Here is a 23,840-nt window from a genome sequence, read left to right as displayed (position 1 = left end):
TCTAATGACCACCTAAACATGCAGAAAGGACTTTGCTTGATGTTTCATGCAAAGGACTATCTCTGCCCCCGGTAGTGAATTAGAGTTGGTGTATTGTCACTGTGGATTATAAATACACGTTCCTAGATGTGAACTGAAATCACAACCTTCTGAGCCAGAGTACCAGAGTGTTACCAATTGAGTCAAGCTGACAACCGTTACCAGTATTGCAGTTCTTGTGTGCAAAGTTTACTGTGCCTGAGACATTTTATTCCAGATACATTATACATGAAAGTCAGTACAGTATTGCAATTGTGTCATAGGAAGCTGGTAAATGAAAATCATTAGGAGAAACGCGAAAGTATTAGAAGCAACCAAAAGCGACATAATGATGAGTGCCCTCCTTTTTGGAGACTTGTACCATTTACACTGCGGTTAAGTTTTCTGGACGTACACAATGCCCCTGGGAGGCAATAACAACAGATCTGAACAGTGGTGAAATAATTGCTGGTTTCCAGGTCATGCTTTTGTAAAAATCTATAAAATATTTGTGTTTTCAGATTTAAAAATGACAGCACGTTTGAGCACTTGGGAGATGGCAGCAGGGTGGGGTGGGAAGGGCAAATGTTTATGGAAAGCATGGAAAAACAGAGATATAAAAATGGGACTAGTGTCTCAGGCCATGAGATGGGGGTGGCACTTATAACCAAGGAATTGTGCTACAGATTAAGTCAGCTTTGGAATTTGCTGTGACTTGGTTCTTGATCAAGTGGATACAGAGATTAAAGTGTAATAACTTGACAGAATGTCTAGTGTATTCATCTTTCAAACCTCAGAAGTTTCAGGAATTTTGTACGGATAAGTATGCGTGGAAGCAAGAAATTCCTTCTGTCAAACATTGGCTGTTTGTAGAAGGCTTGGGGGAACTCACTTTGAGATAGCTCAAAAATGGTAGATTTTTCCTCCCCCACTCCCCAAAAAACCCCAAACTAAACGTTTTCAATGAGGAGCAAAAGGTAGCTCCTCGGAGAAGCTCTGTGCAGTCTCCACAATGGCCTCAGCTCGTAGATCGACATCACTGCCAGTGGTCAGATTCGTGTCACAGGTTCATGCCAGACAGCTTATCTCCAGCATCCTTACTGTCCTCTGTTGTCTTTGGTGTCAGCTGGTTGGGGAGAAACAAATCCATTAAGAAATATAGCAAGATTAAAATATTAACCTCTAAACAGGAAACAAAAAATTAATTTGAATCTCTTCTGTTCTCTCGACTCTCTACCCCCTCCTCGCTCCCTCCCTTCCCTCCCCTCACCCTGACCATTTCCCCCCTGCTCGGGTCCTGACCCAACTGTACAGCGCCTTGGGATGTACTCCCAACGTGAAAGGCGCTTTATAAATAGAATCTTGTTGTTATTGTTGTTGTTGTTCACCCTTTCAGCCCCAGGGCAAACCAGTCACTGGGGGCAGGGAGTCATCCCACTCAGCTCCTGTTAACCCTGCAAGCCAAAGTCCTAATGGATAGGGTGGTCCCAGCTGGACAAGCAGTGGTTAAGCTTGCCAGACAATATCAATGGCAAGCTATGCGGTTTAACTGGTTAGACTCCAGCAATACCCCAACACACACTCTGGGGTTCCCAAGCTTGGCTCTTGCCAACCTGTGCCTAATACTTTCTTGAATTAAGTAAGCAGGATGGAACTCTCAGATTGGTTTGAATACTCTTAAGCATTGTGATGGGTTTCTGCATATTTACACTTGTATCATATCTCTTCCCCTTCCCTTTGTAATTTATCTTTTGATTTATTCACTTTTCTCTAATATATTTACATTTCTAAATTGCTCCTATCTCTCTGTAGTTTGACTAATTTTCCAACCGGTGCCCCTGGGTGCCACAATTTGATTGGGAAGCGATACAACATGAACAACTAAATTACACTTGTATAGCGTCCTTCACGTCGGAGAGATGGCCCAAGGTGCTGGACAGTCAGGATTTTTGAACCCGAGCTGGGAGTTGGGGTCAGGACGGGTGGAGGCAGTGGGTGGGAGGGTGGCCGAAGGCACCGTTGAAGAGGAAGGTCTTTAGATGGGACTTGAAGGAGGCAAGCGAGGGAGTGAGGCAGAGAGATTGTGAAATAGAGTTCCAGATTTTGGGGCAGAGATGCTGAATGCCAGACTACTAATGGTGAAGTGGGAAGTGCGGGAGATACAGACAGAGAAACATGTGGTTCATAAGCCATTCAAACTACAGTGGTCCACTGGATAACATGAGGAACTCACCCGGCTCTTGAAGAAAGATTTTTTACTTTTACTCGTGCTTTTCTTTTCTGTCACCTCAGTTTCCTCGGAACAGTACACAAATAGCGGCTGACTGATTCGCTTTGACGTGTTCTGTTCGAAACCCTGGTCATCGCCTCCATTCGCCAGAGCAAATAGCAGAGCTGAAAATTATTGTATTCATTATGAACTGCAGTAAATCCAAACATTGATAGTGGTATTTTTCCAACACAAAATCTTTGTGTCTAAAACCAAGAATTTATCAATAATTGGACACATGCAGAACAGGAAGATAAACAATAATAATAATCCTTGCATTTGTATAGTGCTTTATCACGTCTTCGAGACATTTCTAAGCGCTTTGCAGAATATACTGTAAAGTGAATTGACTGTTTATTTTATGGGTGAAAGGATTAATAAAAGGATTATTAATAATCCTAATAATAATAAAGATCCCTGGTTCAATGGCAGAGTCTGTGATGAGTTAATGCAGCTCAATCAAGGCAGCACTGAAGAGAATATTGGCTTAAGATTCAATAGTCAGAAACGGGGAGGAAACAGACAGAGTTCCTGATTGTTATCCACTATCTGCCCTCCGTCCCACTCGTCAGTTCATACATTTGTACCTGTGAAGGACTGGATTGAAATATCCTTCATGAATTAATTTGAACATTGGGAGCCTTGGAAGAAATCTTGGGAATCAGACAATGGATTAGACTGGAGTTTGATATGTGCAAAAACATGCCTGGGCATTACTAATCCATAACTTAAGAGGCCAATAATATCCTTCTGACTTAATGATGCCAATGATTGACCATCACTGTGATGTTTTCCTAACTAAATGAGCAGAGCAAGTGATGCTCAGTGAAGCCAAAGGGTAGTAACAGCCCATGGGTTTACACAAGCGAGTGGGTAGTGTCTCTAGGAAAATATTGAATAGAAATAGTGGATTATCAGCCCCAAATTTATTGGGGTATTGATAAGATGAATCCTAATCTGCTTCACATGGTCAAAATATTTACAAGGAGAGGAAAGGTGTATAGAAAATTCAAATTTAGCTTGCTTACATAGAGAGTTAAGAGAAGTTGGAATAGACAACAGAGTGAGTCAGATTGTATCAGCAAACTCAAATAGAAATTGAACAGCTATTTGGTGATGGAATCGATGGGCAAGGTATGAGAGACAGAGAAGTACAGGATTTAGTTTTACTTTGGGATTAGCCAGATGGACCACAATGATCCCTGTGTTTCTCTGTTCAAGAGAAGCAGAGATGAAGAAAGCCCTTCTTGAGTGTCCCGTACATTCCTATGTTGTGACATTCTGGACTCGGTGCTCTGTACCTGGAATTGTGGGCATGGACTTGCTCGCAAAGCTCATCTGTTTGAGCAGCGCAGAAGTTGGTCTCTTCTCCATATTGTCTGACAAGTTGGTCTCACTCCTAAACTCCTGCTTCCTGGAAAGCTGTGAGATGATACAAAAAATTAGAAAATGATAAGATCACGTTTCAGCTCCTGTATGCCCACAAGAGAGGTGCAGGTGAAGAAAGCTCTTTGGTTTATTTGATCTCATCCTATCACAATATTCAGCCCTAACTTTTGCTAGTGAACTATTTCTTAAAGAGGTCCCAGTATCATGCTCTATGCCAACTTTTTTTGGTAGTCAAATCCAGCTATTCATTATAATAATAAAAAATAATAAAACTTGAATTGATTATAGCGCCTTTCACATTGGGAGGACGTCTCAAAGCATGCCACAGGATATAGTGTAAAATATAGTGATTATGTATTTTGTAGCCAATCTGCACACAGCAATATCCCACAAACAGCCATGAATGACCAATTTTAGTTTGGGGATTGCTGGCCAGGACACCAGGAGAAACTGCCTTCTCTTTTCAATCAATGAAGTGGAACATTTAATATCCACTTGAGCAATGGGGTTTAATAATAATAATAATAATAATAATCCTTGCATTTGATACAGCACCTTTATCACTTATCACTTGCTCCCTCCTACCTCTCCGACCTACTATCCCCGTACTTACCTGCCCGTACCCTCCATTCCTCCGGCTCCAGTCTGCTCCACATCCCCTGCCCTAACCGCCTTTCCATCAGTGGTCGGGCCTTCAGCCTCTCAGCCCCGAGGCTCTGGAACTCCATCCCCCAGTGCCTTCGCCGCCTCCTCCCTTTCCTCCTTCAAGGCCAGTCTGAAGACCTTTCTTTTCAACCGTGCCTTCAGTTTCCCTCTCGACTCTCTAACCCCTCCTCGCTCCCTCCCTTCCCTCCCCTCACCCTGACCCCCTGGTCGGGACCCAACTGTCCAGCACCTTGAGACGTCCTCCCGACATGAAATGCGCTCTATAAATGCAATCTTGTTGTTGTTGTTGTTCAAGGCATCTCAAAGCGCTTCACAGAATATATTGTAAAGTGAATTGACTCTATATTTTGTTGACGAAATGAGGCAGTCAATTACTCACAGCTCTTACATTTAATGTACAATAGCAAAAAAGACCACTGGCCAGAATAAACACATACTAATGCTCTGAGACCATATACAAGATTTAGATTTAAAACCAAATAACTAATCTGCATTTAAATTAAATTTGCCTATACAAAACAACAACAACTTGCACTTATATCACCCTCCATGCAGGGCAGTGTCTCAAAAGCGCTTAACAGAGCCTGACTCCGAGCCGGAGGTGGGGAGGTGACCACAAGCATGGTTGAAAAGGAAGGTTTTCAGGCAGGACCTGAAAAAGAGGAGAGGGGGCAAGGCAGAGGATCGAGGGAGAGTGTTCCAGAGTTTCGGGGAGTAGTGGCTGAAAGCGTGACCTCGAAAGGTGGAGTGGAGGGCGCGAGCGACGAGCAGGAGGCCGGTGCCAGTTGAGTGGAGGTGCCAGGTGGTGGATTGGGGAGTGAGGAGGTCGGAGAGGTAGGGAGGTGCCAGAGAATGAAGGGATTTGAACACAAGTGTGAGGATCTTGAAGTTGATCCATTGAGTGATGGGGAGCCAGTGGAGCCTGGTCAGAACTGGTGAGATCGGGTTATGGAATCCAGTGATCCAGTGGGGAGGTGGCAAAAACATGCACAAGAGTTTCGGCTGCATTTGAGGTAAGGTATGGATGGAGGCAGGCAATGTGGTAGAGGTGGAGGAATGCGGTCCTGGTCAGAGATCAGCGCCTTGGGACGTCCTCCCGACGTGAAAGGCACTAATATAATCTTTTTGTTGTTGGATGTGAGGAAGGAAAGACAGTTGGGGGTCGAACCGGACACCTAGATTGTGCACTGGTTCGGTGAGTCTGAGGGAGAGCCCACAGAGGTTGAGGAGTTCAGATCCGTAGGAGTGAAGACGTTGATGGAAGCCAAGGAGGCTGGGATCTAAAATGAGGATTATTAGCCCACCGTCTCTCTGAGTGATCCAGTCTGCATATTAATATGTAGTGCTGTATTAATTACCCTCTTGGATTCGGTATGTATGCTGGCCTCTGACTTGCTGTCTGCAAACACCACGCTGCTTCTCTTGTGCCTCTTCTTATCCTTCCTCAGTTTGACTTCTCCTTCCTCCTTTGTGATCTGATCCAGTGACCTTTCTTCAGACTTGGAAATGGACATCTTGCGTGTTGGCACCTCTACGAATGCGCTGAGGAGAGAAAGACCTTAATTTACAGACCAGCCTCATTCTGCCCGGTATCCCACAAAATACTCAGCCAATTCACTTTACAGTATATTCCGTGCGATGTCTCGAAGATGTGATAAGGCGCTATATCAAATACAAGGATTATTATTATTGTTCATTCTATTTAAAAATAGCACAGAAAGTAAAGCCAACTGGACAAAATCATCCAAAACAGCATCTCAGATGGTCAGCTATCTCTGAGATACAATCACAGTTTTATATTTAGTGATGAATTATTCTTTGTGGCGATAAAATCAAACTACTTTAAAAACTAAGGTGACTCCATGTAATTAAAATTTAAATATTCCATCCTACACCCAGTTCCTCCTCCCAGTATTCTCAAAGTGTTCAAATCAAAACTCTATCTTATTTCCAAGAAAGATCTCTCTCTCTCTCTCTCTTAACTTTCTCCAACTCCCTCTCTTTCTCCAACTTCCCCCACTCTCTCTCCCCAATTCCCTCACTCTCTCTCTCTCTCCCCCAACTCCCTCTGATCGAAGAAGTAGGTCTTAAGGTGCAATTTGAAAGGGAGATTTTTCTATGTCTTGCTTTTGAAGGTAGCAGACCTGTTGGGGTTGGGTCTAGTTGGGGTGGTGCAGTCACTGTTGATGGAGGACAGCGAAATCATGGAAACCTGACGATAGGACCTCAGCATAGAGCGTGGGCGACTGGTACGCCTGTCATCAATGTCGGGCTGAAAGACAAGAAGAAACTGTATTTTTATTGTGCTTTTTCCACATCAAGATGTCTCTAAGCCTTTTACATGCAATATTGTCAGCAAACACAACAACTATTTGCACCTAGGCTTCCAAATTAGCCATGGGGAAAGATAGGATATTGGGATTAGAATAAGGAGCTCCACTGAAGGAGATCGCTACCAGCACAAACAAGATGAGCAAAAGGCCTTCTACTGTGCTGTAATTTTCATCATTGTGTTAAAAAGTGACTGATCCTCAAACTCTTTTAGGTAATAATATTTCAGGATAAAGTATATAGTTTGGGACATGTGCAAGTGACTGCCAGGACGGTTAGAAGGTGAACTGGATGGACCTTGATCTTCTTTCGTCCAGCTATCAGGTTCTTATTCACTCATTCTCCCTTGTCCTGACTAAAAGGTAAGGGTAATTTTCACTGACCAGCTCCCTTGCTCCGTATTCTTTTTCTACTTTGATTTTCAGCTGTTTGAAACACTCTTCCATGCGGTCATGGAATGGTCGAAGAATATCCGTGACCCTTTTCCTGTGAAGCTTTATTCCTGTTCTGAGCAGAGGGATCTGGAGGAGAAAAGGAGGCAAATCAGCAAAGGTTTTAGCCAAATAGAAGCCAACTTCTTGTACCTTCAGTGACACTCCCATACTGCCACCTATTGGTCAGGAATGAGTACTGCACCAAGTCACAGGATAACCTGCACCTGAGTGGGAATTCATAGCAGGTCATCCATCCTAAGGCTTGACATTTAATCTTGTCTTAACCTGTAAGACCATTTTGCTTAAAAATAAGTGCACAAAACTGAGCAAAATGCTTGAATTCTGCCTGACTTTGCCAGTTCTTTCTTAAGGATTGCAGTTTTCGATACAAAACCTGAATTTAGGAATTTTTCGCAATTCTGCTCAACCTTAACAGCTAAGACAAAATGGTCTCACGCGCTAACCCCTTCGCTGACCTGGGTGTTTTAGGCTTCTTAAACGGAAAGGGTGGTTAATCATCACATCACATGTGTGATGAAAGTCATGCCCAAAATAGTTAATTTTTAAAAAACAAATTTTTAAAAAATTAATAAAAAAAGGGAAAGTCTGTTTGTCCAGCGCCTTGGGACGTCCTCCCAATGTGAAAAGCACTGCATAAATGTAATTTTGTCGTTGTTGTTGTTGTTGTTACCTCTCGACTCCTTACAGTCGTTTCAGCGCCTTGAGACGCCAAGCGCACTGGGATTCTACCCTGCGAGATGGACCTTATATACATGCAAGTTGTTGCTGTTGTCGTTCCGTCGTGAAAGGCGCTTTACAAGTGTAATTTATCGTCGTTGTTCTTGTTGACAAACCAACAGTTCATTACCAGCTCTTCCTGGGTTTGTTTCACATTTTGAGCTTTCACAATTTTTCACTGCGGCACAGCCCTCAACGATACACAACTCATGAGCACTGACATGTCAGATTAGGTAAAACAAAGGCAATACTGCTGCTCCTTGGAGTCATTTGAAGTACAGAAATATGGGAATGTTTCGAGCTTGTTCCAAAAAGAACATGGGTTGGGGGTGGGTGGTAGCTAGGGGATGTTGCCAAGGGCATGTTAGAGCAATTAAGTGAATGTGGGAGTGTCTGCTCAAAATACAATTGATGAATTTGTTGCTCTTACCTGCCAGGCTATCAGATCCTTCAGTTTGGTCAGTTTATCCAAATCTACCGGGTGCTGTCTAGCATATTCATCTGTGAAGAAAGCCTGAGGATATAAGAGAGAATTACAAATAGAAATGGTTACTTTAGCTCTCTCGGACTGTCACGCTCAGTAGGGAGTGGTCTGTGTTACTGACTGTATCTCTACCGATGTTACTCAAGGTTCCTTGGCGTGTCGTGCTCAGTAACTCCTTCTGACCTATGTCCTGTGTTACTGACTGCCTCACACTGTCGGGCTCAGTAACTCCTCCTAGTCAATGGTCAGTGACACTGACTGAATCTCCACTGATATTACTCTATCTCACTGCATCCCTTACTGTGCTCAGTCACACCGAATCCCTCATCAATCACATTCAGTACCCGATTACCCTGATAGTTACAGAACGGTGTGAAGAATAGAAGATAAAACAGTTGACATGGTTTCAAAAATAAATATTGTAAGATTAATTTCATATGGGAATCGGGCATTCACTGAAAACAAATGAACACATTCCCGCTTGTTGACTTGGCTGCAGGTTAGACAGACACTGAGCCTGTCCCTTAAATGATGTCCTTACCTTTTCATATTTAGCGAATCCGCCCATAACGGCCGGGTCCACAATACCGTTCAACAGCATAGAGAGCGGGTTGATGGCGAGGTTCTCGTCGCCTTGGTATTGGTTGATCAGAGTAAAGATCTTCTCATTGGTTTTCTCCATGGTTTCAATGGCGTTTTCCAATGGACTGATGGTGGTCTGTCACAGTGAAAACAGACATTAGACTCCTCTGTTATAATAATAATAATCCTTGCGTTTGATAAAACGCCTTATCACGTCTTCGAGACGTCTCAAAGCGCTTCACAGAATATACTGTAAAGTGAATTGACTGTATATTTTGTGGGCGAAATGCGGCAGCCAATTGCGCACAGCAGTGTCCCCACAAACAGTCGTGAATTGAGTGACCAAATTATTATAAGGCTGTTTACACCTTTGTGATGTGCCTGGATACTCCTCTAATACATCAAATGTGATGGAGGTACCTACCTTCCCCTACCCTACCTTGATGTTCTCAATGGCAATGTCTGGAGAGCTGAGGCCACAGGATTTAACCTTGAACCTCTGGCATTTGACAGCAAATTAGCACACACCAGCTACTTTTGAGTTGTATTTTTTTAAGGAAAAAAGTTGCTTTCCACTAACAGGCAAATAAAAGCAGTGGCAGTTCCATGGGTTAGCCTCCATGTTGTATGATTGTCTGGTGTGTGTGTGTTTGGGGGGTGTGGGGTGGGGGGTGGAGGTGTGGGGGTCTGTGTGTGGGTGGTGTATGTGTGTGTGGGTGGGTGTGTGGGTGGGTGAGGGGGGAGTCTCTGGGTACATTTGATGGGATAACCCAAGCTGTCACACTGCGGTGTTTCTAGGCAATCTCACTCTCTAATGTGATGAACCCACTGCAAATCCACAACAAGGTCGACTTGTAATGTAGCAACATAAAACTTATCGTTCTCGTCTTCATTAAGTCTTCTTGTTAAACGTTATGGGACGCTACCCTGCGTGAGGGGCGTTATATAAATGCAAGTTGTTGTTGTTGATTCAGTTGATGACAGCCCCATCCCCACATAAAACATAAAGTTATTATGGAGTTATGTAGCTTAGTGGTTAGAGCAAGCAAGCAATAAAACCTGGGTTCAATTCCCGGCCAGGGCAAAATGTTGGGCTAGTTTCCTTACTCCACATGCTACTTACTTAGCAGTAAATAGGAACCTGGGTGTTAGACAATTGATAGGCCGCTTTTCCAGGGGTAATAATCTCTTCAAAAAATCAAATAAATAAATAATAATAATTTGGTCCCTCAATCCATGACTGTTGGTGGGACACACACTGCTCCGCACAATTGACTGCCGTGTTTCACCCACTAAGTATGCAGTCAAATCATTTTATAGTATATTCTGTTAAACGCTTCAAGATGGCTGAAAGTTTGAATCCCAATAGTATGCAGCACATTGAAAATAACCCATCTGGTTGCTAACCAAAGAGCTTCAGTACTCACAGTAGAAAAAGAATAGACTTCAAACCAACGCAGAATCCCAGGTAATTTATATGCTGTATGGAAAGTTGTTCTTTCGATCCACATTGACTGTAAATCAAAAAGAAGAAGTTTAACAGGATAAACATGACTGTGATCCAGAGCTGTGTTCTTCTTCTTCCCAAGTACTAAATCGTCTTTCCATTCTCATTGCATTGAAATCAAAACACTGTCTTCTCCCACTCACTGTTTGCCAGGAAATCAAGATTGTACAACTCCTTCAATTCCTGAATCTTTCCTTCCTCCGTGAATCTGGATTGCCAATCAGACATTGAATCCTGGATGAGAGACAGCTTTCTCCAGTGGAGTGTTCTGGTCACTGAATGTGAGTGTGAGCAGAGACTGTATGGGTTCCAAGTCCTGATGTGGGGCTTGAATTCATACAATTCTGACTCAGAGGCGAGAGTGCTGCCAATGAGCCAAGCAATCTTATATAACCATGACCTTCTTATCTTATATTTTTTTGCAATTCTGCTCATAGGGTGTTGGTTACTCACTATGTTTATCAATAATAATAATAATAATAATAGTGATTTAGAAAAGGATTCAGCATTTCTAGGTAAGGCATCTCAGGTTTAGATGCAAAGCAAAGCTCTCTCTATTCTACCCAAGCACAATCCTTGAACCCCAACCTCACAACAGTGTGACATGACTCCATTTCTGGAGCAAACATTCACCAGTGGAACAATTTGAACATAATTCTAAACAATCGTGTGCTTTTGATACTTTCCAACTAGAAACAACTGCCCCAAAATCTGACTGAAGAACCCTCACAATTCTCCAATAAATATATTATCTTGATTTAATAAAACAAATATTCAGGTATGTTTTACCCTGTGTAATTAGATTCTGAAGGAATTACTGTATAATACAAAATAGGAAATATTTTATATACAAATTACAAAATAAGACATGGATTTTTTGACTGTTCAGTTCTCCATACTGTCTTGATGCCTCCAACATTACATTCAAATGTTGCATCGCTGATATTACCTGTGTCTGTTTTATAGGAAAAATTGCACCCAAGTCAATATTTCATTCATTAAAAACAAATAAAAATAATCTTACAGCAAACTCATTATCCCGATCCACAGATCCCTTCCTTGTGGGCCTGGAATATTGAAAAGTCTGCACGTAATTTGCCTTGTAGAAGCTGTAGGAAATCAGATAGAGAGTGAATAGTACAATGTTCACAGCCCAGAGTGCTGGTTTTGTAGCAAACTGACACTTAAAACACTAGGCTGTTGTGCAAGGCTGTGGAAGAGTGGGCGGAATGTCTTTCTTCAACTCACTCTTTCTCATGTTCTTACCCACAGAGTCTGAATGTAACAGGAATTCTTAATGTCACACCATACAGACAAGACGTGTAACAGAGACAGTTAGTCTGTTTATATTAGTGTGGTTTTCAAACTTTCATACCAATAAGAATCCTTACATCTGGTATAGTGTTTTTCACATCAGGAAAATGTCCCAAAGAGCTTCACAGGATATACTTTAAATTGTTGTGACTGTGCGTGTTTTGTGGGCGAATACGGCAGCCAATTTTGCACACAGCAATGTCCCACAAACACATTCATGTAATGTGTAGAGGATTCCAGTAGTCTTCCATTCCTAAAATCCCTATTCCATAGACCAACTTGAAGTGTATGTGCAATATTAATGGAGGTGTCGTTGTACTTGCAAGATCGTTCATCAATTGCTTAGAATTTATTTGTTATGTTTTATCTGTTCTGTTAATCTAATCTGGTCTGCGCTGTGTCTGTGCCTTTGAAGCCCAAAGTACTTTGATGATAGTTAGTGTTGCTAAACTGTATCCAAACTAGGTCATTGCTGGGGAATATTTTTTATAAGAAAGATAGTCAATCACTCATGTGATACATTTAAAGTCCTTTCAGCGAGGAAGGTGTGAAAGATCTCTCTGAGGAATGTGCTACACAAACATTTATGGGCCCTACTCCATGTCTATGGCAACCGAGTGATGTATCAACACCTCAGGCCTGCCAACACCTGCAGGAGGGCAAGCTGGAGGGGGTGCGCCTCACACTGGCCATTAACATTTATAAACACAACGAATGCTTAAACCCAAGTTCCAGTGCCCCTAAACCATTGATGAGCTGCGGAGATCAACTGTTTTGAGATTATTGAGCTGACGAAGCTTTGAGCAATGTACTCACTTGATGATCTGGTCTGGCACTGGCTTGTTCTTGAAACCGGGATGTTCATCCAGGACTGGCTGGACAGTGAAGCACTGAATGACTGTACTGAGTGTCAAGGATGTTATTAACTGCTATGTTTTCTCACCTTTACCACACCAGGCAAAGCCACGGTTCTTTTTTTATTGCAGTTAACTTGCTGCGTGGCTCAAATCAGATCTACCTTTGGGGTCAATTTTGCGGCATTTTGTTATTTAAGAAACCTCGATGTCTGTAACACGGACCACACTGACTCAATCTATTTTCAGAGCAGGTTCTCTATGGCATGAGTATAATTACCAGCTACCAGAAGGAATCTGTACACAGATTTCTTACTCAAGATAGCCCTTAGGAAATAAAGTGTAGTGACTGTGCCTGTTATGTAGGCGAATGTGGCAGCCAATTTTACGCAATTGTGATGTACCACAAAGAACCATGTTGTTAGTGAGAGAGTGATTTTAACACACGGGCTCACTTAATTAATGATCTTATTAATTTTAAAGATGATCTTATTAATCTATCCTGGTCATGACCTGACCTAAACTCTATCATTTGTTTCCCCATCCACTCCTCTCTTGAACGTTCTGATTCATGCTGAGAGATACTGTAAGTCAGGTTTGGCACTTTCTTAACCAAGTGTATAATGAGTGTTTTCCTGGTACCGGAGATTCATGGCATTGCTAAACCATGTTGTTAATGATGCGTACAGCGTAGATGAAGACATTAATCAAGTGCTGATGTAAATCAGTCTCCTTGGCATCTTTGGTTCCTGTTTCTCTAATTTACCTGTGTCCCATTTCTCGGCTTTCTGACGTTACCCAACACCTATCACTGTGTATTTACTGAGCACACGTTCAGTGCAAAAGGGAGGTGAGGTCTCCAAGTGACGACAGCAGTTCCCAGTAGAGCCTGGGCTACAACTGTTCAATTCCCCTGAGTCTCATCCCATCTTCAAACACTGGTGAATTAATTTCAGTGTGATGTTCTATTCGGATGCAGATGGTAGGTGGTGTGTGGTGTGTAAGAGAAGAGGGGGGGGAAAAGGAGCGAATTCCTGTGAAGTGACATTAAAATGTAGTCACTGTATTTTATAGGTGAACACAGCAGCCAATTTATGCACAGTAATAGCATAACATAACATAACATAACATAACATGTAGGAGCAGGAGTAGGCCATTCGGCCCTTCGAACCTGCCCCGCCATTCAATCATGGCTGATCTTCTAATCTAACTCCAGCTAATAACCTAACTCTGCCTTATCCCCATATCCCTTAATCCCTTTTGCAATAAGAAATCTATCTATCTCAGTCTTGAATATGTTCAAGGACTGAGCGTCAACAGCCCTTTAGGGTAGTGAGTTCCATACATTCACCGCCCTTTGAGTGAAGAAGTTCTTCCTCAACTCAATGCGAAAGGGCAGCCTCTGATTTTAAGGTTGTGACCCCTGGTTTTAGTTTCTCCAACCGGGGGAAACAATCTCCCACTACCTACTCTATCATGCCCTTTGATGATCTTATAGGTTTATATAAGATCCCCTCTAATTCTTCTATATTCTAGAGAATATAGGTCCAAATTGGTCAGCCTATCCTCGTAACTCATCCCCTTCATCCCTGGCACTATGTCCTACAAACAGTCATGAAGTGAGTGACCAATTTTATCTGTTCAGATAAAAACAAAAACTGAATAATTGAAAATATAAAATAACAGAAAGTGCACAGCAGGTCGATCAACATCAAACAGAGTAGCTCAGTTTAAATGTTTCATCATTATTTTTTTAAGCCAGCCTGCTAGCTGCCATGCGGAAACCCCTCACTATGTTTAAGAGCATCTTAACTGGACTGAGAGTTTCTCATATGCATGCCACCTGCACATAGACATTTTTCCCTGTGTTTGAAAAAGAAAACACAATCTCTCCCTGGATGGATCTACTCCACTGATGTAATTAGGATTGACTTAGGTTGACAGGAGCTGAGACTTTAGGGCTCCACAATGCACAGTGGGGTATTGCAGGATTTTAAGCAGTTGAAATCACATAGCTTGCCAATGAGAGCATGGTTTAGCAAGCTTCCTGCTGCTCCAGGATTAACCTACCCATTAAGGCTTTGACTTGTAGGGTTAACAAGAGCCGAGTGCGAAGATTCCCTGCTCTCAATAATCATCAGGAAGTGTACTGTCTTCCTCTGAGAAGAGTGAGCACAGTCATACACTTCTTCAATGTGCAAGTCCTCATTTCTAGCAAGACATGCATTAAGCTGGGTTCATTTGAAACCAGTGCTGTCCCCATGATCATGTTTCATAGAATCATAGAATTATACAGCACAGAAGGAGGTGATTCGGCCCATTGTGTCTGTGCCGACTCTTTTAAAAGACCTATCCAAATCAATCCCACTCCACCGCTCTCTTCTCATAACCCTGCAAACATGTTCTCCCCAAGTTCTGTAAACTTACCTTTGCATTCTCCTTTAGCAACTTGAAAACATGCCTGACTGTAGGCAAGACAATCTAGTGTCATGAGTAACACTGATTTGGGCAGTCATTGGCAATGCAACCAGAGAGTCTGTCTGAACTCCATTATAATCACAACAGGCTCCAGCCTTGAGAGTCTTCTGTTTCCAGCTCAGGCACCTACCACTAACGTGTTTGCTACTCTATTTTATGTTCAAATCACTATTTATATAAGGCAGACGTGTCTAGGTGTCATTGTGCTTGGTTAGCCCAGGATCAGAGCTTTGTTAGCGCTCTGAGACGCTGTCCGGCGTGGGGGGCGCTATATAAATCCAACTTATTGTTGTTGTTGTTCTGAAAATTGTCTTCTGATTGCTGTAGTCTGGCCCTCTGATTTTGGGTTTCCTCTTATTCAATGTCTCCCTCTCCAAAAGGGGGCATAAAATCACAATTAGTGGGAGCAATGGCTGGTTTGGTCAAGCATTGTTGCTCAAGTGTCCCCGTAACTGAGATTTAGAAGCTTGAGTAGGGACCCAGCCTGATTTTATTCCTATCCCAAATTTATCTCAGCCAAGCTTGCGTTGCAGCGTGGGGTGAGGTGGTAGTGGACATTACAAAGATCAAGAGGAGTGCTTCCACTATTGTCCTGGCTGAGATTAACTCATTCAGAAGGTGGATGAAAACCGTAGGCTTCTTGATGATACCTTTCAACAAGCTCAATCCGACAGTAATACGTTTACCTGCAAAATATCAGTCTTCAGGTGAATAAAGATCTTAAACACAACCCACAACATACAGAAAGGATACATTGTCCAGGTGAGTTCTTGATGTTATCCCCAGGAGCTGATGTTGTATTCATCTTCTCTGCATTTGGGAACTGGATCATGATCTGCCCTTGGAAATCTTCCCTTCGTTCGTACTCCTTTCCCCGGTAGATAAACACCTTGTTCTGCACAAAACAAAATCACATTGCCTCAGTCGGTTTTTCTTTCGTTCGTTCATTCTTCTCATCTTATGCACTTGTATAAATGCACAAGAAACAGCATTATATTTGAGTTCTTTTCCAGACCAGATAAAATTATAATGAACCTTTGATTGATTGGAAGAGCAATTCACCTATTTTGATCAACTTTTTTTCAAGAAAATAACTTTCTGTCCTCTTATGAAGGCATTGACATGCTAGAGTACAGATCCACAGGCACTGATTGCTTTCCAGTATATCATCAAGAGTAAGCCAAGGTATCGAATGGTGCCAGGCTTTTTTACATAGCGAACCTGAGTCTGTCCTCGTATATCCAGACAATGCACATTTTTCAATGGGAAAGAATGATTTAATTTTCTCCCCTCCCTAACCTAGGGAATGTTGAGATGAATTGTATTGCTACAGCCTCAGCTACTGCTTTAGATCATCAAATAGTAGGCTTGATTCCACTTTAAGTCTATGTGGCTCGCTAACACAGTGAAACATGCTTATCCAATGCTGCCAATCTGCACAGAACATGTCCAAGATGTGGCGATGCTGCTATCTTACTCCAGCCCTCTGCAAATGTAGCAATGGGTGGTGAGAGCAGTCGTGATTAAACTTGATTTAACATGATTTCTATTCCCTCCACCCCTTCTATAAGAAACATTTTTTTCCTACTCCAAGAGAGCAACCAAAATAGGACAATGCAGATGCCCTTTTTGGTACCTCTCTATGTTCCTTTATCCCACCTTTCCCCAACACAGCCAAATATTTCACTGTGCCACCCCCAACGCTATGTACGCCGTGTACACAAGACAACAGAAATACAGCACCTAATGTACAAGCCAATAAAAGGAGTTCAACTGTAATAAAATGTGTTAGACCCGAAGGTGTGGGAGATGGAAAAATTGGAGTAATCAGAATTTGCATATGAACAGCTGAGATGATACAACCCCATTTAATGGCTGCACTTATATACATTAATGATTTAGATTCGGGAATCAGCACTACAATTTAAAAATTTGCAGATGACACCAAATTAGAACTGCAACAAATTATAGCAAGACATAAATAAACTCGCTGAGTGGGCATTTACATGGCAAATGCATTTCAATGTGGAAAAGTGTGAGGTGGAACATTTTGGTAGAAGGAATTAGGAAATCACATACATCCTGGAAAATAAAATATTTCGCCCACAGAAATACAGTCAATTCACTTTACAGTCTATTCTGTGAAGCGCTTGAGACATCTAGAAGACATGAAAAGCGCTATATAAAATGCAAGGATTATTATTATTATTATTTATAAAAACCTAAATGGGGTAGAGGAACCAAGGGATCTAGGGGTATACATACACAATTCACTAAAATTAGCAACACAGGTTAATAAGGCCACAAAAAAAAAGCAAACCAGGCATTGGGGTTCATTTCTAGAGGGATAGAAATGAAAAGCAGGGAAATTATGGTAAATTGCTATAGAACCTCGGTTAGACCACACTTAGAATACTGTGTGAAGTTCAGGTCCCCACTTTATAGAAGGGATGTAGAGGCACTGGAGAGGGTGCAAAGGAGATTCACACTGAAGATCCCAGAACTGAGAGGTTAAACGTATCAGGAGAGGCTGAATGAGGCTTGGACTCTTTTCTCTTGAAAAGTGCAGAGTAAGGGGTGACCTGATAGAGGTCTTTAAAATGATGAAAGGCTTTGATAGGGTAGACATAGGGAAGATGTTTCCACTTGTGGGGGAGTCCAAAACCAGGGACCATCAATATAAAATAACCACAAATAGATCAAATAGGGAAGTTAGAAGCAATTTATTTTACACAGAGAGTAGTGGGAATGTGGAACATGCTACCACAAGGAGTTGTTGAGGCAAATAGCATAGATGTATTTAATAATAATAAGAATAATCCTTGCATTTGATATAGCGCTTTTCACGTCTTCTAGACGTCTCAAAGCACTTCACAGAATATACTGTAAAGTGAATTGACTGTATATTTGTGGGCGAAACGCAGCAGCCAATTGCGCACAGCAATGTCCCACAAACAGTCGTAGATTGAAAATGATCAATTTATTATTGTTTTGTTTTGGAGGGATTATTATTATTATTAGAGTGGAGTAAGGAAACTTGCCCAAGGTTTCGCCGAAAGCTAGATAGGTACATGAGGGAGAAAGGAATAGAAGGTTATGCTTGAAGGCTTAGTTGAGGAATTGCAGGAGGAGGCTCATGTGGAGCATAAACACCAGCACAAACCGGTTGGGCCGAATGGCCTGATTCTGTACTGTGTATTCTAATGTATTCTAATGTATATAATTGATAGAATCATATAAATCCAGCACTATAAATATAAATATAAATCATAGCAATGAAATCCTAACAAAACTGTAATCTATATTTCACATCACGTCCTCTTTAACTCAAGAATTGCAGTATTAGGTTGAGCAATAATTCCTATATTGTGGCTGAGTTCATTTCCAGGCAGAGGGCGAAACCTTGGGCAAGTTTCCTTACTCCACACGCCTAATAATAATCCCTCCAAAAAAACAAAACAATAATAAATTGGTCATTTTCAATCTACGACTGTTTGTGGGATATTGCTGTGCGCAATTGGCTGCCGCGTTCGCCCACAAATATACAGTCAATTCACTTTACAGTGTCTTCTGTGAAGCGCTTTGGGACGTCCTCCTGACGTGAAAAGTGCTATATCAAATGCAAGGATTATTATTATATTATTATTATATGTGGAGTCCTGTAGCTCAGTGATTAGACCCCTCACCTCACAAGCGAGAGACCTGGATTTGATTCCTGGCGGGTCGAAACGTTGGGCAAGTTTCCTTATCCCATACGTCTCTGTTTGCCTTGCAGTAAATAGGAATCTAGTTGTTATACAATTGGTGGATCACATTCTGGGGGTAATAAACCCTCCAAAAAAAAATAATTTGGTCACTCAATTCACGACTGGCAATATGCAAAGATTATGCAAAGTATTAAATACAAAGATTGTTATTATATTTGAGGTTAGGTTTGGTGCTATATTCCGTACAATGTCTTACAATACCATTTATATTGCCCCTTTCATGTCAGGAACCTGTCTCAAAGCACTTAAATCCATCTAACTTGCAAAATCCTTTTGTGAGGAATGTCACTGCACAAACAGTGAAGTAAATAACCTGAAAGACTATTGAAAGTGTTTAAGATTTTGGAGTAAAACTAAATCACAGCACTGCTAGTATTCCAGAGGGAACTGAATAAATTATTTGTTTCAGTTACCTACTCGTTGCTACTTTCCTTTGAAATATTCATCCGTATTCAATGCTCTTTTGATTTTCTGAAGTGTTGCACCACTTGCATCGCAAAATGTGGTTATTCAATTGTATTAGTCCCATTATTTGGGAAGTCAGGATATTAAACATTCTGTGGGTACGCATTCCACCTGGATCTAGATTTACAAACAGAAAGTGTGCACAACTTGACAATTGTTGAATTCAGTTGTAACTTCGAAGCCTTGATTTCTCCAGTTCTTAAAAGAACTTACAGAAATCTGGCCTCAAAATTAAAGGCTGTATTTAAAAATATGACAAATTCTAGGTGCTTGAAATGCAATGTTAAGAGAGTAAATCGAGACCCAGGTTCATGCTGTTGTTATTTCTTAATTTTCTACAACAACAAGATTACATTTGTACAGCTCCTTTCACGTCGGAAGGACGTCCCAAGGCTGATATATACCTCATGTCCAGTTACCCGCCCTTGTCCTCATATCCCTTTATACCCTGACCTAACAAATCTACCTCTACCTCCATTTTGAAAATGTGAATGGAAATTACTGTTTCTATGGGTGAAAACTTCATACGGAATGTGATAATTATCACGTTGAGGTATATTCTGCTCCTGCTGCTGCAGGAAATACCTTCCCAACTTCTTTCAAATAGTTTTGCCAAAAGTCAGTCATTGCAGCGCTAAGCTGGCTGTCCATACCTTGGTTGCTAGCATCAGGCAGATCTCAGCATTTCAACATTAATTGAAATGTTGAGGTGAATGAATTAATGAAATTAGCTGAATTAATTGAAAGGAGACATACTGGTGGGAACCAGTTGAACTTCATCAGAGTACGTGGTCTGTGATTAAAAGGGCATAATACAAAACAAATCTGTGGAAACATCATTTCAGTGAGCAAGTAGTAAATGTATGGAACAGGCTCCCTAGGGAGACAGTGGAAGCAGAAAATGTCAATTCTTTCAAAAGCAACTTAAATTGATTGATTTTAGGAAATAATATCGTGGTATATATATATAGTTTGAGACATGACGTGTGCATGCAACTGCTAGGATGGTGGAAGCAGAACTGGATGGACCTTGGTCTTCTTTCGTCGAGCAATTGGGAGTTACCTGAGTGCAACAGTGCCCATGGTGGGCAAACAGCCCAACTTCTCACAATGAAGGTTCATAAGAATATTAGCCACTTAGAAGAGGGACTGGAGGGAACCAGTGGCACTTCGTCACCATGGAAGGGAAATGTACAAGCAAGAAGTGAAAGTAAAACATTGGTGATGTAAAAAGCAAATTGAACGCATCATATTGTCATGGTGGATAATTGGAGATGACACACGTCAGAATCATAGTCATCATTATCCTAAGAAAGGACCATGTCCTTTGAACTAACTCCAGATGGGGATGCCTCTGGCAAATTCCTAAAGAAAATTCAATTAGGTTTGGTTCATTTCAAGCATGAACAATATTTTAAGCACAAGTTAAACTCTGCAAAAATAGACAAAGCTCAGAATTATGACCAATGGCAGTTTCATGTTTGTCAGGACAAATAAATAAACATTTAGGTTATGTGATAGAATACAAATGACTGCATTGGGTGATCTCACCTGAGGTACTTATTGAAGCTATATAATTAGTCTCAGAGGCCATGACTTATCTTGGAGAAAAATCAGCCCGATTCCTTTCCTATTATCTAGCCAGTGGTCTTTTCCTGCAAAAAAATGTGTGCTTGCAGGCAGGATTTGTTCCAGCTGTGATGTGTTCTCTCCCACTGTCTGTAGTTAAATAGGCCTGTGCAGACTGACTAATGAGGAATGATTACTGGGGTGAGGGTCAGTGGAAGGTGACTGCGTCCAATTCTTGTGGAACGTCAAGATACAAGGGAAAAAATAAATGATATCTCTGTCATTAATGTCAGCTCAAATTAGGTGATGGGGAAAAATAACTTCACTTCCAAACTTACCTTGCAGACCCAGGATATAAAATGTTTGTGATATTTGCTGCTGATAACAGTACACTGACACATCTTGGTTGATATTAACTTTCCCATTCCCTAAGGTCAAATCTTTCCTCTTGTCCTGACCTGCTTTTCGGATGGCAGAAGTGTAGAGGGACGGAGACATCTTTACCCACGGTACTTCAAACGCCTCCAGATAGACTGACTGAACTACAGCTGGCTGTTTCCATGGCAATGTCCTTGGACTCTATGTATTTATTGCGGCTACGAGAAATTATGTAGAATGAGAATGTCTATCTATATCAGAGAGACAACAGAGGGGCAAGCTTATTGAAGCTATTTGGATATAAAGGATATAAACAACCTAGAATCCAAACCCCTCTTAAATATGGTCAAAAGATACTCAACAAGCGATCACAGTCTCAATCTAAGGAAATGGAGGGTGAACAGAGAGTTTGCTTGTATCTGCTTCACAGAGAGTGGCTAACAGGTGGAATGTTTTGCTCAAGGAATTAGTAAGAGTGGGTATTATCAGCAATTTCAAGAGGGATGTGGATACTTTTTTTCATGGCGCAGGGCATTTGGGGATTTGTAACGTTGAGAGGGATTGGATTTCAAAATGAGACATCTTTTCCATCTTGTAGGCGTCTTTTCCAGTCCTGTGTATTCCAGAGAACATCAAGGATGCAACAGATACAAATGCAAGTTTCAAATCCAATCCCTTGAATTTACCCTTTTTTTAAAATAATTCTGTGCAGCCAGAAGTTTCCTCTGTGCTTTACTTTTCCCTCGGTCTCATACCAGATCACTGGAGAGATTAAAGAGAGGTCACCATGATGTCCTTGTCACCTCTGTAACAATTCCCAAGAGCAAGGCAGCACGATTAATGATGCAAACCTTTAGCTGTCAGTGATGTGTGGTTTATACAGCAGTGGAGGTGCCAGCAGGTGTGCCAGCCAGTGAAATGAAAGCAGCAAAGAAAATCCAGTCACAAATTAGAAAGTGAGAGAAGAAAAGCTCTGTCACTGTGTCTGAAAATTATATTACTGCAAAGTCTGAGAATGCAATTCTCACCATACTGCACAATGTAACACAGTAGACTTATGAAAAACACTGCAAGATGAATCATCTATGTGGGAGCTTACTGCACTTCCATTTGATATATAGCATATTCCCTATAACATTCAGTGAAATGTAACTCAATAGCAGTGGTATAAATTGTGCATTTACAGACACAGGGACCTGCAGAGCAGAAGCTACGCTTAACTTCACTGACTTAAATCCATCACTGGATAATCCTTGCATTTACTGTAGCACCTTTCAATCACCTTCAAACTGTTAAGAGCCAGTAAAATTTCAGACAACTATTGACTGATTGCTGGTGTGAACTGTGCCCCAGATTCAGTTCAATTGAGTATTTCCAACCTCTTAATGGTGGAAAATGGTATATTTTTGTAGTTAAAAGTATTCTACCATCTTAACTCAACTTGTAACCTGTGAAGCAGCATTTATATGCTGCCTCTGAAGGCTGTAAAAGTATTCCTATCCCACTTGCACTGTGGTGGTATCAAAGATGGCAGATGGACAATATCATGTGAAAGAATCCTTGCATTTGATACAGCACTGACAACAATGAAACATCTCAAAATATTTCACAGGAATTTCCTCAAAACGTTATTCATTACATTTGTAGACAAACCCAGCGGCCAATTTGTGCAGAAAAGTCCTGTAAATCCAAAGGCGAATGATCAATTTATCTGGAGGAGTTTGGCAGCGGGTGAAAACATTCTTTGGAAAGGCTGAGCAGTTAGTCCCCTTTAAGACAAGTGCAGCCTCCATGCCATCATCAAAGATGGTTGCCCCTTCCCTCCTCTTCACCATGCAGGCTCCGTACCAGCTTCAAAGATGGCTTCCCCCTCCTCTTCATCATGCAAGCTCCGTGCCTGCTTCCCCATCCTTCTCATCACACAGAAGCCAAACTCCATCTGAGTCTGCACAGCGAGGAGGGTGATGGGAGGGGGGCCGGGTATCTTTAAGCCTGGCACAGAGGCTGCGTGGTGAGGAGGAGGAAGGGGGAAGTGGAAATCTAGCTGTAGATAGATGCTGGAGGTTTGTGGCCACGTAATCCTAGGACAATGTTTTACGGTACACCAAGACAAGAGCACATAGCTTTAGAGTTGCACAGGGCATTTTCATGGACCTATATTCTTTATTAAAAGCTGGAAATGGTTACTAGGAAGGGTGGTTCAGGTCAGGACACTGGACTCATTTAAAAAAAAAACTTAAAAAACTGTGTTGTAAAGAAGTTAGATATTCTGGATGGATGAGATCAGATAGGCTGAAGGGCCTTCTTCATTCAAAGTAATTTTGTCACTTCTCTTTTCAAATAGTGTCATGTCATCTTCAACATTCAGATAGAAAAGGCCCCAATTTAGCATTTCATCTAGAAGACACCAATTTTGGAAATGCGCCACTCTCCCAGCGGAAGCTGCCAGTCTGCACTGTGAGTTCAAAACCCCAATATGGGACTTTTATTGACTGTATTCTGACTCAAAGAGAAGAGTGCTATCAACTGAGCCTATTGGAAACTTTACCACCACATTGCCACATTTATTCATAGAAATGTGGTTCAATATCTGCCAT

The 23,840-nt window shown here is 41.6% G+C and overlaps 1 protein-coding gene across 1 annotated transcript in view; it reads right to left on the bottom strand.

Moving 5' to 3' along the window:
• Window positions 1-215: 215 nt before the first annotated feature.
• The window catches only part of LOC103177303 (dedicator of cytokinesis protein 2), a 222,556-nt gene continuing 198,931 nt past the window's right edge, over window positions 216-23,840 (bottom strand). The window contains exons 41-52 of the mRNA XM_007891417.2: window positions 15,818-15,959; window positions 12,549-12,630; window positions 11,443-11,527; window positions 10,339-10,425; window positions 8,871-9,047; window positions 8,276-8,359; window positions 7,057-7,194; window positions 6,487-6,614; window positions 5,701-5,884; window positions 3,589-3,709; window positions 2,252-2,412; window positions 216-1,144 (exon numbers count right to left, since the gene is read on the bottom strand). Of these exons, the coding sequence (XP_007889608.1) occupies window positions 1,079-1,144; window positions 2,252-2,412; window positions 3,589-3,709; window positions 5,701-5,884; window positions 6,487-6,614; window positions 7,057-7,194; window positions 8,276-8,359; window positions 8,871-9,047; window positions 10,339-10,425; window positions 11,443-11,527; window positions 12,549-12,630; window positions 15,818-15,959 (1,455 nt within the window). The 3' untranslated portion in view covers window positions 216-1,078. The remainder of the gene's footprint in view (window positions 1,145-2,251; window positions 2,413-3,588; window positions 3,710-5,700; window positions 5,885-6,486; window positions 6,615-7,056; window positions 7,195-8,275; window positions 8,360-8,870; window positions 9,048-10,338; window positions 10,426-11,442; window positions 11,528-12,548; window positions 12,631-15,817; window positions 15,960-23,840) is intronic.

This window comes from Callorhinchus milii, unplaced genomic scaffold (assembly GCF_018977255.1).
Source record: "Callorhinchus milii isolate IMCB2004 unplaced genomic scaffold, IMCB_Cmil_1.0 Scaffold13, whole genome shotgun sequence".
Taxonomy (NCBI): domain Eukaryota; kingdom Metazoa; phylum Chordata; class Chondrichthyes; order Chimaeriformes; family Callorhinchidae; genus Callorhinchus; species Callorhinchus milii.
The sequence above is the reverse complement of the archived record's forward strand: the minus strand, read 5'-3'. Positions and strand labels throughout refer to the sequence as shown.